Genomic DNA, 16865 nt, shown 5'->3' with positions numbered 1-16865 from the left:
ACAGTTGAGGGAACGATGTTGGTTTCCTAGCCTGGAACATGGGTATCTGAGGTGGCAGTTTGGGCGGAAGTTGGTGGGGATGACTTGCCCCTTCTCCATACGGGTCACTACCCTGAGTCATGGGCATTGCTCTTCCCAGTGCTGTTGGAATTCCCTGCCCCCTCACTGGCAGTTGGCTAGGAAGGAAACCAAGGGCTAAAGTCCTGTGCACACCTTTTTTCTCTAGATAGGCTTACTCTTTCCAGTAGATGGCTTGGTGTTTGATTACCGTCTAGATGACTGTGGCATCAGTAGCCCAGATGATGCTGAAGAGGAAGAAGATGAAAACAAACAGGTGATGGCTTGTTTCCTTCTTGATGCGGGAGGCTATGTAGGGGCAAAAACAAAATAAAACAAAACAAACAAAAAAAAACCCAACCAACACTCAAGGAGTAGAAGTGAAGGAGGCATCAAGGGAAATATGTGCTCCTTCTTAATTAATGTGGGTGTTTCTTAGATATGACAGACTGTCCTATTCAGTTCAGTGGCTAGGCAGTTTTAGCTCCTATGGAGGCTCAGAGAAAAGTCCTCTTTAATTAGGACTCAGGATTTGGGGTAACTAGTAGACCAAGACTACTTTCAGTTTTCTACTGCATGGTTTCTTAGGCCTGACTTTTTTCTATCACTCAGCACTCTCAAATACTTTAGATTTGCTTAAGGAGCTATTTAACCTATTTAACTAGCAAACCTAGCCTAACATCACTAAGAGGGCTTGCCCGCTGGAGAGGTTGAGCCAGGAAAAGAGAAGCCTCTGGTTTTAGGTATACAAGGAACATAATGTGGAAGCAGGTTTGAGTGTTCTGCTAGGACCCAGAGGACAGAATTAGATAGAAGTGTCAAGGAGGCAAATTTCAGCTCAAAATCAGGAAAAATGTCATCATAAACAAGTATGTGCAACAGTCAAATTGGCTATTTCAACCAAGAATGTCCTAGAAGGGCCTGACCTATGATTTTTGGATTCTGTCATATGCCAAATGTTCTGGATCTTGTGATGGAAGTATTGCATCCACAGGAGCATAGCATACCTCAGGCTTGTCTCCTCGTCTTATAAAATTCTTGTCCTTGTTCTCCCAGACTTACTCAACAGAGGGATTTACTGAAAAGTCATAATATAGTCCAAAGCTAAATGGAAAAGACCTTTGGATTATCTATTGCTGTGGATTACCTCATAGCATTCCCAGTTGAAATGAGGCAATGAGTGCTACTCCCTGAGGAAAACACAGGGAAATGGTTTGCCTCCAGATCCAGAGTTCCCTCCATAGAACTAAGACCCACAGACCTGTTGTCTTGGAAGGAAATCTGAAATCAGATCTTTAGCCCTTTCTCAGGCCTCAGATGGGTTCATGGCCATTCGGCCACCCCCAGAGCTCCCAAACGCCTCCTTTCCATCTCAGACCCATTAGCCAGTCAGTCAGCTACCTTTCTTATTACCACCCAGGGGTCTAGTGCTTGGGGAACATCCAAATTTGGTCCTCAGGAGAGGAGAAATCATCATTCCAGGATCCAAAGTCCGGGGTCCCCATTAAAGTTGCTGTGTTGCTCAAGGGATGTGGCTGTCCAGTTCTACTTTTTGAATCAGCCCATGTCTTCTTAGGTGAGCTGGGTGAAGTGGATGGATATATCAGCACCCTTTACCATGGTTCCTGATACCAGCTATTCCAATATCATTGTGCCTACAATGGACACCGTCCAGATGTCTTTCCTCCTTGGGATACTGCTCACTAACAAGAAGCCTGTAAGTCCCCAAACCGTTCCTCTCCTTACCTGGAAATAGTGGTAGGAACCATCATTTTCAAGCTTCACCTTCTCTCTCCCAGAGGATTGGCTTTGAAGTCCTGTGCCTGCCTGATATCTTTATTGCTCTCCCCCCAGGTTCTGTGCATTGGGCCTACGGGCACAGGGAAGACAATCACCATTTTTGACAAACTCCTCAAGAACTTGCCTTTGGAATACATCACTCACTTTCTGACATTTTCAGCCCGGACCTCAGCCAATCAGACCCAGGACCTCATTGACAGCAAGCTGGATAAAAGGCAAAATTCCTTTTTGCTCCAACCTCTTTGTCCCTCCTATAACCATTAAAATTTCTTTGCACACAGCTTCAAAAAATCCAGTTGCTACTATATCTGATAGTAGAGTGCCAAGAAACATTCTTATAAAATGATAGGAAATAGCATGAGTTTCCCTAAGTTCACTCTCCCATTACACCTAGAGCATCAGGCCCTGGGACTGTGGGCAGGGGAGATCTCAAAGCTGTGCCACAAATCTTTCTCCTCAGTGAGCTAGAGTTGAGTTTCCTGAGGGACAGCTTTGGTTACTATTTAGATTTTACTTAATTGTGGTATCCATTCATTCATTTATTCAATAACTATTTATGGAGCACATGCTGGGTACCAGACCCAATGCTAAGTGCTATGGGTGATATAGGGATGCACTCATAATAACTGATGCTTTAAAAAAGTACATTTTGTACATTAATTCATCTGATCCTCACAGCTCAGCTCAGGCTCCCCTGTGTGCTGAGTAAAACGGGTATGAGAATTTCCATTTTATATAGGTGGAAGGAAACTGAGGCTCTGACTATCTTGCCTATGAACTTGGAAGAACCTGGCCAGGAATTCAAAAGATCCAGGGCTCTGTCCATTGGACCACACTGTCTCATAAAAGCATTCAGAAGAATTTATAATGTTGGGGAATGGAGGAGATAGGACACAATTCAGTATAATGGAGAAGAGAAGGAGATTTAGAATCAGAGGACTTGGGTTCTAGCCCCAGCCTTGCTATTGTCTCCTCCTCTGATCCTGAGGAGGTTCCAGCACTCTCAGCATCTCAGTGTCTTCATCCATCAAATGAGATGGTTAGACTTGATCTTCAAGGTCCCTATTAGCAAGGCACAGCATGATTCAATCCCAGGTGGTATTGGTGAGAGAGTAAGTAAGTGCCAAGGAAGAGTGAGAGGCAGTGTGGCCCAGTGGACAGAGGGATGGCCTTTGGCTCTGACACACACGCCAGGTATCTCAGGGCAAATGACTACCTCTCAGTAGTCTGAGATTCTATGCTACAGAGCATTTGTTGATCTGCTTTGACAAAGGGAGATTTCTTAGTGGCAATTCTCCACACTGATAAAACCACCGGTCTAGACTAAAAAAGCAAAACAAAAAGAAATAAAAGGTACTACTGAACAGATGGCATCTTATGAGTGGCTATGTGGAAGCACAAAGTCAAGACTAGCTGGATACTCGTTAAATTGATTCCAGGTGCTCTCTGCCTCTTTTGTGATTTTGTACTTGCTCACAGAAGCTCTTCTTTTCTATAGGCGAAAGGGGGTGTTTGGACCCCCTTTGGGCCGGTACTTCATATTTTTCATTGATGACCTGAATATGCCTGCCCTGGAGACCTATGGAGCCCAGCCTCCCATTGAGCTCTTGCGCCAGTGGATGGACCACGGGGGCTGGTATGACAGAAAGATGATTGGTACATGGCTACTCTTTTCTGAAGCATATGAGATTGTTTGGAAAACCCAGACTTAAATCCTGAGACCCAACCCTTAATGAATTCCACAGTGGCTTTTTGCTTTGTCCTCTGACTCGTTGTGATATTCTGTAGGTAGTTTCAAGAACCTGGTGGACATTAACTTTGTATGTGCCATGGGACCACCAGGTGGAGGCCGGAATGCCATTACTCCCCGTTTTACCCGCCATTTCAATTACCTCTCATTCATTGAAATGGATGACCAGAGCAAGAAACGCATCTTCTCTACCATTCTAGGGAGCTGGATGGGTGAGTATTTAGGACAGAGGCCTCAAAGACCAAAATTTCCCTTCCCACCCATGTCCTGGGGAGAGTAGGAAGGCCGGGTGAGACAAAATGAGGGAACCTAGCTCAAAGCTTCCCTCAAATGTCAAATTTTACATATGAAGGAGGCAGAGCATTTGGAAGTAAGAATAAAAAGCAGGTCGAGACTTCTTAACTTTCCAGGATAAAACAAGATCAAAAGAAATAAAGGATATGCATCAGCAGATGCCCTCTTTATAAATAGTGGTCCCAAACCTCTCAATAGGCTTTAAGTGGCCAATGAAGGCTTCACTCCTTTTCTTTATCTTATAACATGTCATGATCAAACATTCCAAAGCCAGTGACAGTTGAAATCTAGGTATTCTCTCTGCCTTAACCCAATGACCGTGTTCTATACTAATTGAAAGAGCCATCAACCATGAGAAACATGATTGAAAGGTTTCTTTCCTTTATTTTATAGCTGGATTCCTTGGAGAAAAGAGTTACAGAGATCCTGTGCGTAAGTGAAGGCCTGAATAATAGAAGACCCTGTAAGGAATAAAAAAAAAAACAACAACCTCTAAAAACATTTATTGAGCTCTGTGTTGGCCCCTGGGGTTACAAATAGGAAAGTGACCCTTGCCCTCAAGTAGGGCATAGCTGTGGCCACCAGAGAAGGGAGTTTTGATCACAAGGGATGATGGGGGTAACCCTGGGTCAGTCCATCCTTGTGGAAGATGTGTGTGTGTGTGTGTGTGTGTGTGTGTGTGTGTGTGTGTGTGTGTGTGTGTGTGTGATGTGCTGTTCCTGGCGAGTGGAGGGGAAGAAGGTATGCTGTTAGATTGGGTAGCAGGATGTTGGTAGTGGGTGGAGCAAGGTAGAGGATGATCTAGGGTTGACCAGATGCACGATATAAGGTGAGTTTGCTTTCACCAATCAGGACAACTCAGTCCCAGGGCAATCTAAAATTGCTGAAATTTAATAGAGTAAATGGGGAGATAAGGGCTTTCTTGAGTCTGGTCTGGAGGGTGGGCCAGCAAAGAGATGGTGAGAAAGATCTGAGAAAGTGGATCTGGCCAGTCACAAGCTAGGCTAGGGAGGGTCCTGTTCTCCAGCCATACTTGTGGTGCGTATTCTAAAAGTCATAAAATCCTATGTCCATTACATTCATTATATTCTCCCTGGGAGGTAGGGACTGTTTCAAGGTTCAGATCTCCTGGCAGCCAGGGCATAGCCTGACTTAGATCTCCTGGAGGTGAGGCATGCTATTATGGAAACCACTAGTGGCTGGGCAGGGAGCACAACTTCAGAACCCTTGAGGCCCTTATTTGGACAGGGAAAGAATCCTGGTCAGTCTTTTTTTGAGAAAGAATATGGGAAGTATTCATGGGATTTGGCATCTGGGTATATGTAGTGGTTGAGAGAAAGGGAGGAGTAAAGAATGACTTCAAGGTTGTGAATATGGGAGGCTGGAGTCAGTCAACTAACATTTACTGAGCCCATAGTAGGTGCCAAGGAAGGCCAGAGGGAAAGCCTGGGGAGGAATGAGGGTGACTTGGAAAGGGACAATGGGCTCAATAGAAAGGACATTTTATACAAGGCTAAGTTGGGGGGATGAGATAACGAGTTCCATTTTGAACATGCTAAGTGGGACATGCAAGTAGAAAGACATATCAGGCAGCTGGAATTATGGGATTGCATCGCTGGAGAGAGATGAGGGCTAGATAGATGGATTTGGGCATCATTTTTGTAGAAATGATCATGGAACTCATAGGAGCTGATGAGATCATAGAGAGCAAGGAGTGAAGAGAAGGTCCAGGACAGAAACTTGGAGGTTTGGATACCTGCACTTGATGGGCAGGTGGTAGATGGTGATCCAGTAAAGGAGAAGGGGTCAGGCAGTATCTCAGAAGTCAAAAAGAAGTTTCACAAGGAGAAGATCAATCTGGTGTTCCCATGTTGCGAACTGTGCAAATTAAGACACCAGGGAAAGAAATTCTGTATGGTGTGGAGAGTAAATGAAGGAAAGAAAGGACTAGAAGAATAAGAGAGGTGTTAGATTTGGGAGGGCTTTGAATGTTAGGTAAAAAAAGCATTTCTAGTGAAAAATAACTAGGGCTACCTCTGTTCAGATAATAAAAAAGCCCTTGTCAGTCTTTTGTTCACTGCAGACTCCCCAGGTCTACCTTGACTATTTTGTGCTCTTCTCTCCCTAATAGCGGGGGCCCCTGACGTGGCAGACTTGAATAAGCCCCTCGTTTCAGCCACCATCCAGGTATATGCCACCATCACCTCTCAGCTCCTGCCCACTCCAGCCAAGTGCCATTACACTTTTAACTTGAGGGACCTCTCCAAAGTCTTCCAGGGCATGCTCATGGCTGAGCCCTCCAAAATTCAGGTGAGGCCCTCTGTAGGAGCTCAGCCCCCCTATGCTGAAACATCTCCTTCCTCTAAAAACCTGATTGCAGAAATTCTAGCAGGAAAAAAGAAAAAAATACAGAAAAGAATCAGAAGATGGTTAAATCTTTGAAGTAAATGATTGCCCTTTAATGAGTTAGATTGAATAAGTTCAGTTCCCTTGGAGGTCTTGCAGTTGTGGCATGGCAGAGAGCTTACTCCCCATGGGTTGGAGTCTCTGCTCTGCCCTGATGTGCTGGGTTCATGAGTAAGTCTCCTGTCCTCTCTGTCTCAGCTTCTTCATTTCCAGAGTCGGGAGGTGACACTAGATTCTTGTTCACATTATCTGCTCGGACACTTCATGGGTCCGGGACAATGATGAAAAAATATTGTTTCCTGGCTCACGAGTCTTTTTAGGCAGAGGTGACCCTGAATTTTCAGACTCTTTTAGCAGAATATAAGATCTGGCAGATCAAGTTCCATTTTGGCAATGGATTCTGTGTGCCCTCAAGAAGGGTCAAGCTGGGGGAAGCTAGGTGGTTCAATAGATAGAGAGAGCCAGGCCTGGTGATAAGAGTTCCTGGATTCATATCTTGTCTTAGACACTTCCTAGCTGCAGGACCATGGGCAAGTCACTTAATCCCTGTGGCCTAGCCCTTTCCCCTCTTCTGCCTTAGAACCAATATGTAGTATAGATTCTAAGATGGAAGGTAAGGGTTTTTAAAAAAATAAGGGGGGGGGCAGCTAGGTAGCTCAGTGGATTGAGAGTCAGGCCCAGAGAACCCAGGTCCTGGGTTCAAATCTGGGCTCAGACACTTCCTAGACATGTGACCCTGGGCAAGTCACTTGACCCCCATTGTCTAGCCCTTACCACTCTTCTGCCTTGGAACCAATACACAGTATTGACTCCAAGATGGAAGGTAAGGGTTTAAAAAAAAATAAGGGACAAGCCTGCCTAAGTGCAGAAAGTCTAATAGGGCTTCCCCTGGTATCTAGGACTTGGTATTCAAAAACCTGTAAATAACTTATTTTAACAGAATTGTATCCTTTCTAATCCTTTGTGGTCCACAGACTTCACCCGAGTGATGGCTCAAAGGGCCCTGATGAAGGTGAAGGACCCCTGATTTGGGTGTTGTCATCCATCTTAGTGGGGAGAGTAACCTCATGACCACTTGGGCAAGATCCCAGATCTTCTGAAGTATTGGAATCAGTCAATCTGAAGAATTTATTTAGTGGGCACTGTGTGCCAGGCATGGGGCTAGGGAGAAAATAGGTAAAACAGAAAACCTTAGCACCCAGACTCCCGGATGTCATTCCAGCTGATGTAGTCATAGGGAAAAGGAAGGCAGAAAAGATCATTTGTAACAAGGCCCAAGAAGGAAGACTATGTTTGAATTTGTCGAGGCTGTGGAGCTTCAAGGGTTTACTTGAGAGGGGATAGCGAGTCCAACCAGCACAGCCCTCCTGGTTCAGGCCTTCTCTTCCTTCAATCTTCCAGGACATGGTTGGCTTGGAAACTGATCCGTGGCAGGAAAATTATTATTCAGCCAGAGAAGGCACAGAGCATTTCTCTAGAGGCCCAGAGCCTACTGGCCTTAGTGACCCTCTAATTCCTTCTTTGGGCAACATCAAGTGTCTTTGACATCCTTCCTGTGATCTCTGGGCATCTTATTTAATCCTCAGAGAAGAAAGGGCAAGAGAAGGCCAGAGCATTTGGAGAGCATCCTTCCCTCTCTCTGCAACCTCCCCATTTCTCCATCCTCTGAGTTACATTAGTTAGTTAGATAGATTCTCTGGTTCCAAGTACCTGAACTCTCCCTATACTTTGGGCAAGCTGCCCCCAGCTTGTTCCTTTTTGAGGGCTCCTGGAGTCCATGGCCAACATGGAGCCTGACCTGCCAGAGCTTATTCTCTGCTAGGAGAGATTTTGAAAATTCACCTAGGTCACCTCCACCTAGAGAGACTTGTGTGACAGACATTCTCATAATCTGAAAGACCTGTGTGCCTTGGAGCTCCCCTTACACTCTATCCCAGCCCTTCTTATGCTGGGGTCCCTCCTGCTGGCATTGTCTTCCACACTCTGTTTTGACCTGAGTTCCATAAGGACAGGGACAGGTCAGAAAATCTCTATTTCTCATGGGCGGCTGACATCAGACTGAGCACACTGGGCTCTGGGAATTTTTGACAAATTGAATTGAACCAAACTGAAAGTTAAAATCCAATTTTTCCAACTTATTCAGCTTCATCTGGCCCTATACTGACTGTACTTGAGAGCATTCTGATTTATCGGTTAGTCCATTGAAGAACATTTCCTGAGCACCTACTGTGTGTGCTCAGCCCCATTCCAGGCTCGGCTGAGGAGGATCATATGGAGACACGCTCCTGGTCCACAAGGCCCTCATGGTATCATTGAGGGAAGAAGGCAGAGACACTTATGGGAATTCACCAAAAGTGCCTCATGGATGCTTTAGTGATTAAGTGTTGTAGGTGAGGAGAGGAAGAATTTAGGGTTGGGGTCTTAAATGGAAGGGGGCTTTCTGGAGAAGGAGATGGGAAGGCATTTGGTGTACATCATCAGCAGAGGAGGCTGGGGGAGAGGACAGTGAAATTAGGAGCCTGTCTGGAGCTATGGCAGAAGAGGCAGAGAAGCCAGATGGTGGCCACAAACCCAAAGACTAGAGCACCTCAGGAAGAGTGGGGAATGGGCTAAACTTGAAGCCTTGAGACTTGGGTTCAAATATTTCTGTGTGGCCCTGAGCAAGTATCTTTATCTCCATTGAACCTGTTTCTTAGGGAATGATATTACTTTAGCCATTCTCTCCTTTTGGGTTATTTTGAGGGGAACACCCTATAACCCAGAGAAATGGGCGCTAGTGTTATCTTGCTATGGCCTTCATTTTGTCTTTGGTTCCAGACTGGGCTGCCTGCTGACCTCCCCTTGTGGAACAGGGTCGAGGCCAGATAGTGGGAGTGGGAGGGGGTGCCCACAAGCTTTGAGCTCTCTGCTATTTGCTTACTCAGAATAAGGTCCAGCTGCTGAGATTGTGGTACCATGAGAGCTGTCGGGTGTTCCGGGACCGTCTTGTCAATGATGAGGATCGGATCTGGTTTGACAAACTCATGGAAAGCAAGATGTTGCTGTGGAATACCTCCTTCTCCGAGGTCTGTCCCTACCAGCCCATCTTATATGGAGACTTCATGATGCCGGGTACTGACTCTCGGATTTATGAGCTGATCGTTGACCAGGAGAAGGTAGGTGGAGGGTCCAGGGGTGGATCTTGTCAGCCCTGGGCTTTATTCAACTGGAGGCTCATCCTGAATGCTGGTTGAACTGAACAGAAATGGTAGTGGGGAAGACTTGGTTTTCCTTCCTAGGGTCTGACCAGTTCTTCTCTTGTTCCACATCCCACCAATACTGGGCTTCCCACTTCCATTTGTGTCTTTAAGAGGAAGCCCTTCTCTCTCAACCATAGAATCCCTTGTTAGAGATATTATAGAGGAGATATGTGGTCAGATGTGGGTTTGACTAGATGACCTCAACAATCCCTTCTAGCATGTGATTTTATAATGCCTAGAGTGGCTTCATGATGTTATCCCCATCTGTTAGAGGGGGCAACTGAGTCCCACAGAGGCAGAAAGGTTCAGAGACAGCTAGTGAGTCAAATTGTTGTCTTCCTCTTTGAATATTTTGCCTTTTATCCTCTATAGCCTCCTGGGGGTCCAAAGCAGATGTGGGTACTTGCTGCCCATGGTGGAGGAGAAGGTAGTGAAGGGTAGCTTTTCTTGGCTCCTAGTTTAATCTGTGTTGGTTTCCAAATATTTTGGTTACTCCAGGGCATGTAAGAAATGGGAAGGGACTCTGAGCTCCTGTTTTAGGAACCAGTCTCTTAAGAAGTGCCCAGGTGAAGCCCTGGGTGAAAAAGCGGTCAGGGCTCTGCTGAGTCAGAGAGCCCTCTCACGTCTGTGCTTTCTGATGAGCTCAAGGTGTAGGGATAAAGGACCTTTGATCTCTGGCCTCAGATCTTTCTGGCCTCTTGGCTTTCTGCTTCCCTTAATCTCCTTGATACATGGATAATTAAAAACAAAAATCTATTAGAGAAAGAATAGCATCTCACACCAGAAGGTTCTCTATGATAATTAATGTGATCAAACTTAGAAAGGCCTTTTTATAAGACAGAGTAAATCCTTCCTACCCTAGATACCTTAATTCTAATTCTGGATGTTCTCCATCTTTGCTCTCCTTCTTTCTCACCACCATGACCAAGGTGCTTAGAATGCTTGGTTTGTTTTGTCTCTTGTGTCGGGGCATTCCTGACTCTGGAGCTGGAGCTGGAGTTGGCGCTTAGAGATAAGGTGGCCCAGCTCCCTCATTTGAAAGAGGGGAAACTCCAAACATGGAGACAAGAAAGGGACGTACCCAAGGTCCTACAGATGGTAAGGAGCAGAGCCTAAAGCATTTCCCCCCCATTCCCCTATCTCTAGCCAGAATGTTTTTGTTCTTGACTGTAATGACAATCCCCAAAACAACGTTGGGATTTTCTTTGTTTGCTCATTTGCTTATTTTTTCATTTTGCATTAAGACAAATTTAGCATTATTCCATAGAACATCCAAACTACTCCCACTTACCCAACTTTCAATCCCTGACTCGATGCTGTTTTGTAAGTGATAGATCAAGAAATCTGGGTTCTAGTTCCAACTTTGCCTGAATCAAGCATTGTGACCTTTGACAAGTCTGCCTTGGACCTCATGTAAGACCAGGGTCAAGACATCTTCTGCATGGTTATGACTGGCTGGTTCCAGGACCCCTGCTCTCTTCACTCCAATTCTGAAGTGCTGACCGTCACACGTGCAACTCCTCTCCTCTCTCGCCCTAGATGCAGATTGTCATCGAGGAGTACATGGAAGACTATAACCAGGTCAACACGGCCAAGATGAAGCTGGTGCTCTTCATGGATGCCATGAGTCACATCTGCCGCATCAGCCGCATTCTGCGCCAGTCACTAGGGAATGCCCTCCTCCTGGGTGTGGGGGGCAGTGGCCGAAACTCCCTCACTCGACTTGCCTCTCACATGTACGGGGCCATGAGTGGGGGGTAGGGCTGCAGGCTTCGGGGAGGGGGTGGCCCCTTGTTCTTCCTTGGCCCTGGATGGGGGCAGTCAGAAGCCGGAGGTCTAAATCTCGGCTATGTCATTTTCTAGTTGTGTGACCATGGGCAAATCGCTCTCCCTCGAGAAGCCCAAGTTCCCTTAATGGCAAAATGAGGATAATACAGTTTGAACTAAAGGACTTTGTAACCTTTGAATCACTGTTATTAGTACTAGCTTTAGTTCTATAGCTACAGCTTCTATTCCTTTCTTCTTGTCTCTAAGCCCATGAAAAAAAAGGAAAAGAAATGGAATAATCAGCTCATCGACAGAGCGTGGGGTCCTTATTAATGCTTGCCCTCATTCACCCAACCCTTATCACTGTCATCACCACCATCACTACTCAAGGGGAGAGAAAGAGGACACTTGACCTTTGGTCCCTGAGGTAGTGGTAGTGGTAGTAGTAGCTGCATCCAGCTATAAGGAGCCACAGCAGCCAATGGCTGGCCCTGCCAATTGACGTCTAGACTACCTTTCCAGCTCAAATCTTATGACTCTAGCAACCTAGAGATTGAGAGCTCACTGCGTCTTTTGCTAGACATTGCAAGTTGCTCCTTTGGCAAGATATTCTCAATTTTGTCAAGAATCAAAGTCAAGTTCATTGGCTTTGTAGATAGTACTGTTTTAGAAATTATGATGCAGCCCTGCTCAACTTCTGTGGAAGCTTTCCTTTTTTCCATATTCTTTCCAGGGCCAGTGACAGTGGCTCAGCAGTCACATCTAGTTCTTTTAGCCCCCTTACCAGTAGCAGTCAGGTCTTCTCTTACCATCTTCGATTGAAATTCCTCCCTTCGATAAAGGAATTAGGCTTGGGAAGAAATGGAATAGATTGAGAGCCCATTCCAGTTTTGTGGGACAGAGTGAATAGGGACACAGAATACACAAAGAGGAACAGTGGAGATGGGACATGAGATATGGCAGGATTGTATACATTATATGATAGTGGTGGTCTCTCAGTGACCGAGAATGACTATTGTCTTTGTGCATTATCATCTATTGATGTACCCTCATGTGGCTTTGAAGTCCAAAGACTGAGGCGCACAGTTTGTGGCACATGGGGCATGGGACGCCAGTTGTTATGGGAGGTGCAGTTGTCGGCGTTCACGCGCAGCGGCAAGACGTCGACGTCGTTCATCTTCAAAGGTGGTGGTGACATGGTTTAACATTATATGATAGTAAATGAGGAACTGTTGAAAGTTTTAAGATAGGGAATGGACATGATCAGAGCTTTGAATTATTTGGAAGATGATTCTGGCATGTGAAAGCTGGCTTGGAGGAGAGAGCAAAGATTTAAAAGTCTTTTACACAGGAGGGGAGGTTACTTGAAAGCCAGGCCTAGAGATGGGAGATCCTGCATTTAAATATAACCTACTACTACTGTGTGACCCTGAGCACTAAGTCATTTAGCCCTCATTGCCCAGTCCTTACCACTTGTCTGCCTTGGAACCAATACAATTGATTCTAAGACAGAAGGTAATAATGAAAAAAAGGTCTATTACAAAACAAAATACCAATAAAAACATTTTTTTTAAAAAGGTCTGCTACAATAGGTAGGACAGGCCAGAGATAAGAAAGACCCAAAGTAGGGTGGTGGCTTTAAGGTTGAGAGGAGGTGATAGATAGAGATTTGGGGGGGGGGAGGTTAGGAATGACAGATGACTGGCCATTCAGGAAAATGAAAGAATAAGGTATAAATGAGTGACCCCATGTTCCTAAAAGGTTATCCTTGCCTTGTTTACATCTGTAGTTTCACTTAATTCCATTTCATGTCTCTTTTGGGTAAGGGGCACAGAAAAACAAGGCAACACACCAAAGAGAGGCCCCTGGGAACACCTGATAGCAGGTCATGAATTGCCTGCTTTAAATCTTTGCCCACTAAAACCTGCTCGATAAAAATGCCATCCAGTCAAGAACATAGGGGAGACCAGGGTAAAATAATGGAGGAAAGAGGCATTTGGTTATATCAGTTTTGAGAAATAACTGTCTGCTACAGCGCTCTTTCCTTCCCATTTGTGGAACCTAGGGTGATCAGGGACAACCCACAGGGAAAAGCCCACTGAGGAACCTGTCTCACACGACACATTTCTTCCAGGGCTGAGTACGAGTGCTTCCAGATTGAACTATCTAAGAACTATGGGATGGCTGAGTGGCGTGAAGATGTCAAGAAGATCCTGCTGAAGGCTGGTCTGCACAGACTCCCTGTCACCTTCCTGTTTTCAGACACACAGGTGCCAGAATGAGACAGGACAGGTTAAGGAATAGACATTGATGTTTCAGGCTGGGAGAGAGTGAAACCCAGAAGGAGTGACCAGAAGCCAAGCCTCAGGGTCAGATTTTGTGGCTCTCCACCCCTACCCCCTTCCCCAGAGGCTAGCCCTTCTCCAGTGGCATGATATTCATTGAAATGAGAATACATCCGCTGAGTCTGCCATTTTCTAGAGATGGAAACCAAATGTCTTGTACATGGACTCCTGATTACTCTGTAGCAGAATGAGGACTATGATCCAAGTTCCTGACTCCCAGGCAAGGGATCTTCCCATACCCTTATGCTATTTCATGAATGAATGAAGTACCAGCTAAGCTTTCCAAAGCTGAATAAAGCCCAAAAGGAAGGGTCAAGTCTCTGGCTTGAAAGCCGAAAGTGTGCTTTAATGTAGTACCTGCTTCCGACAAGAGACCCTTGAGGAAGGGAGCTAGCTCTTTGCATCTTCTTCAGAATACCCCAGCACCCTGAAATCTGAGGCATGAGCCATTTGCTCAGTTGGCATCCTCTGTAGTGGGGGGGACCTAAAGAACATTCCCTTTTTTTCTCTCCCCTTCCTAGATTAAAAATGAGTCCTTCTTGGAGGATATCAACAATGTTCTGAACTCTGGGGACATTCCTAACCTGTACTCCCCAGATGAGCAAGATCAGATCCTCACCAGTATGCGACCTCTTATTCAAGAGCTAGGACTGCAGCCCACCAAAGCCAATCTGATGGCTGGCTACACAGGCATTGTACGCAGTAACATTCACATGGTACTGTGCATGAGGTAAGGTCTATCCTTCTGCCCTTGCCCACCATCTCTCAGCTCTTTGTAGTCATGGAAATAGGAGAAGGAAAGGTGCTTCAGGAAGGATGAAGCAAGTCATTGTCATTCCTGGACAGTCCACAAATTTTACTTTTACATTACCTGCCCCCTCCCCTACCATCTAAACCTTTCCCCAGAACTACCAATTTAGAGCCACCAGGACCCCTCATTGTTCCCCTTTGTTTTGTTTTTGCATCCCTGTGAGAGCATTTCAACACCAGACATGTAGACTCTTAGTTTAGGTACAAAATCACTTTTCTCCAATATGTTTGAAGCCAATAAACCTTCATTTCTCACAAAACCATTTATTGAAGCTTTCCATATTAGAATCCTGTGCTTAGGGCTTGGGGACATATAGATATCAATAGGCTATGATTCCGACCTGCAAGGAGCTCCAGGTCTTGTATTGAGTGGATCAAACAAGTATACATACAATTTTTAAAAAAAAGGAAAAATGAGATAATCAAAAGAATGGCACAGAATCAAAATCAGGATTTAAAGGAGGAAGAAATCTCTTCTGTCTGTAGGATGGGGAAGGCTTGATGAAGGAAATGGCATCTGAGCTAGGCCTTGAAACATGGGTAGATTTATAGACTGGTAAAGATGGTAGAGAGGTTCCCGCAACAGTATTAGCAAAAAGGTAGAAGTGTGGGAAATGTTTGGAGAATAAGTTATTCACTTTGGAACAGAAAGCGTATGTACAAAGTAGACTGAAGAAGTATGAACTCAGGTGGCTGGGTAGTAGAAGGCTTCAAATCTCAGACGCAGGATTTTGGATTTAATTTGATAAGAGATAGTTATTTTTGATTTTTTCATTTTTGATATACTCCAGATTTTTGAGTAGGGATGATGATGGATGTATATGTTAGTATCAGAGCTATGCTTGAGAAAGAAATTTGTAGGATGAAGAAGGTTATGAATAGAAGTGAAGAAGGTTAGGCAGCCTTGTTAGGGGACTATCATGGTAGGCCAGGCCAGAAGTAGATTCTTAAATCTGAGCTCTAGAGATGGCTATAGGAATGGAAAGGAGGTGAGAAAATTAGGAGAACCAGTAGTGACAGAGTTTATTATTGGGGCATGGGGAAGGAAGAGAGGAATTAAAGAACAACACTCGGGATAATTTGGAAGTGTTGAATCTGAGTGACTAAGAGAATAGTGCCATTAACAGAAATGGGAAAGTCAAGAAGGAAGAACTGATTTTGTAAGAAAGATAATATGTTTTGTGCACCTTGAATTTAAGAAGAAGATGGGGAATCTAGGTAAAGATGGCAAGCAGGTAGTTGGAAATGTAGATTTGGGGGTTGGGAGAGAAGTCAGGGCCATACATACAGAGTTGGAAGTCATCTACACAAAGGTTCATTATTTAGAGATCTCTGGAGACCTCCGTAACAGCAGTTTCACTCAGAAGGAAGGGACAGAGGAGGGGATAGAATTGGAGACAAAGGGTTAAGGAAGGGGTAGATAATGGATAAGTTAAGTGTAAAACTCTTTTTGAGAAATTTGGCAAGAGAAAAGAGGAGGAACAAAGAGTGGTTCATAGAGCTACAGGAAGTTTTAGATTATTTTTTTAAAGACAGAGGAACCTGAGCTTGAAAAGAGAAAGGAGCCAATAGAGAGAGGGATCAGTGATGGAATAGTCTACACATTAAAATTTTCTTATTACAGCTTTATTGCAAATCTTCTCCATCCATTCTCTAGAAATGAACTATAATCCCCAGGACTAAAGGTGTCAGGAAGGCATCTTATTCCAAGGAAGGAATACCCCCAGGCTATCTTACAATGTCATTCATTTTATTTATAGTTTGTAGGAGCTTGAGCATAGGCTGACTGTGAAAGCTCTGAGTTGACTTCTAAATATTGATCACTCCCCAGCCCTATCGGAGAGGTCTTTCGAGCCCGCCTGAGACAGTTTCCCTCATTGGTCAACTGCTGTACCATTGACTGGTTCAATGAGTGGCCATCTGAAGCCCTGGAATCTGTGGCATCCAGATTTCTGAAGGAGATCCCTGAGTTGGATACCACAAATGAGGTGATGGATGGCATGGTAAGTTGCTTTCTCATATTTCTGTGTCCTGGATTTTCTTCAGAGAAGGAGGTAGTTCCCTTCTCTGCTGTCTTCCCAGAAACGCCCTTTGGCAATGATAATGGTAGCTCCCTAAACCAAACTGAAGCTGTCTTTACTTTGGGATAAAGAGACTGTAAAAAGCCAAGGTAGTGATAGTTTTAAAATTGAGGTTTTTTTTTTTTTCTTCTAAGGTCAGGCAACTTTCTTCTAAATAGAAGACAGTATGATGCAGGGGAATAAGGAGACCTAGATTCTAATTCTGGCCTTGTCTTTGATGTACTATGTGATCTTAGGGCAAGCCTTTTCCCCTCTCCAGGCTTCAGTTTCCCCACTCTCTGTGAAGTGGAAAAAGGAGATTTGGATCAGATTATCT

The 16865-nt window shown here is 44.9% G+C and overlaps 1 protein-coding gene across 2 annotated transcripts in view; it reads left to right on the top strand.

The window, feature by feature from the left end:
- Positions 1–16865, top strand: part of DNAH1 (dynein axonemal heavy chain 1) — a 144531-nt gene that overhangs the window by 90941 nt on the left and 36725 nt on the right. For both annotated transcript variants that reach the window (XM_056804959.1, XM_001380306.4), the window contains exons 41-52: positions 227–334; positions 1634–1774; positions 1912–2072; positions 3356–3513; positions 3646–3819; positions 4295–4333; positions 6033–6211; positions 9232–9462; positions 11086–11282; positions 13448–13583; positions 14180–14388; positions 16300–16471. In XM_056804959.1, the coding sequence (XP_056660937.1) occupies positions 227–334; positions 1634–1774; positions 1912–2072; positions 3356–3513; positions 3646–3819; positions 4295–4333; positions 6033–6211; positions 9232–9462; positions 11086–11282; positions 13448–13583; positions 14180–14388; positions 16300–16471 (1905 nt within the window). The remainder of the gene's footprint in view (positions 1–226; positions 335–1633; positions 1775–1911; positions 2073–3355; positions 3514–3645; positions 3820–4294; positions 4334–6032; positions 6212–9231; positions 9463–11085; positions 11283–13447; positions 13584–14179; positions 14389–16299; positions 16472–16865) is intronic.

This window comes from Monodelphis domestica, chromosome 7, assembly GCF_027887165.1.
Source record: "Monodelphis domestica isolate mMonDom1 chromosome 7, mMonDom1.pri, whole genome shotgun sequence".
In the NCBI taxonomy this organism is placed as follows: Eukaryota; Metazoa; Chordata; class Mammalia; order Didelphimorphia; family Didelphidae; genus Monodelphis; species Monodelphis domestica.
Note: the sequence above shows the minus strand (reverse complement) of the source record. Positions and strands in the feature narration are given on the sequence as shown.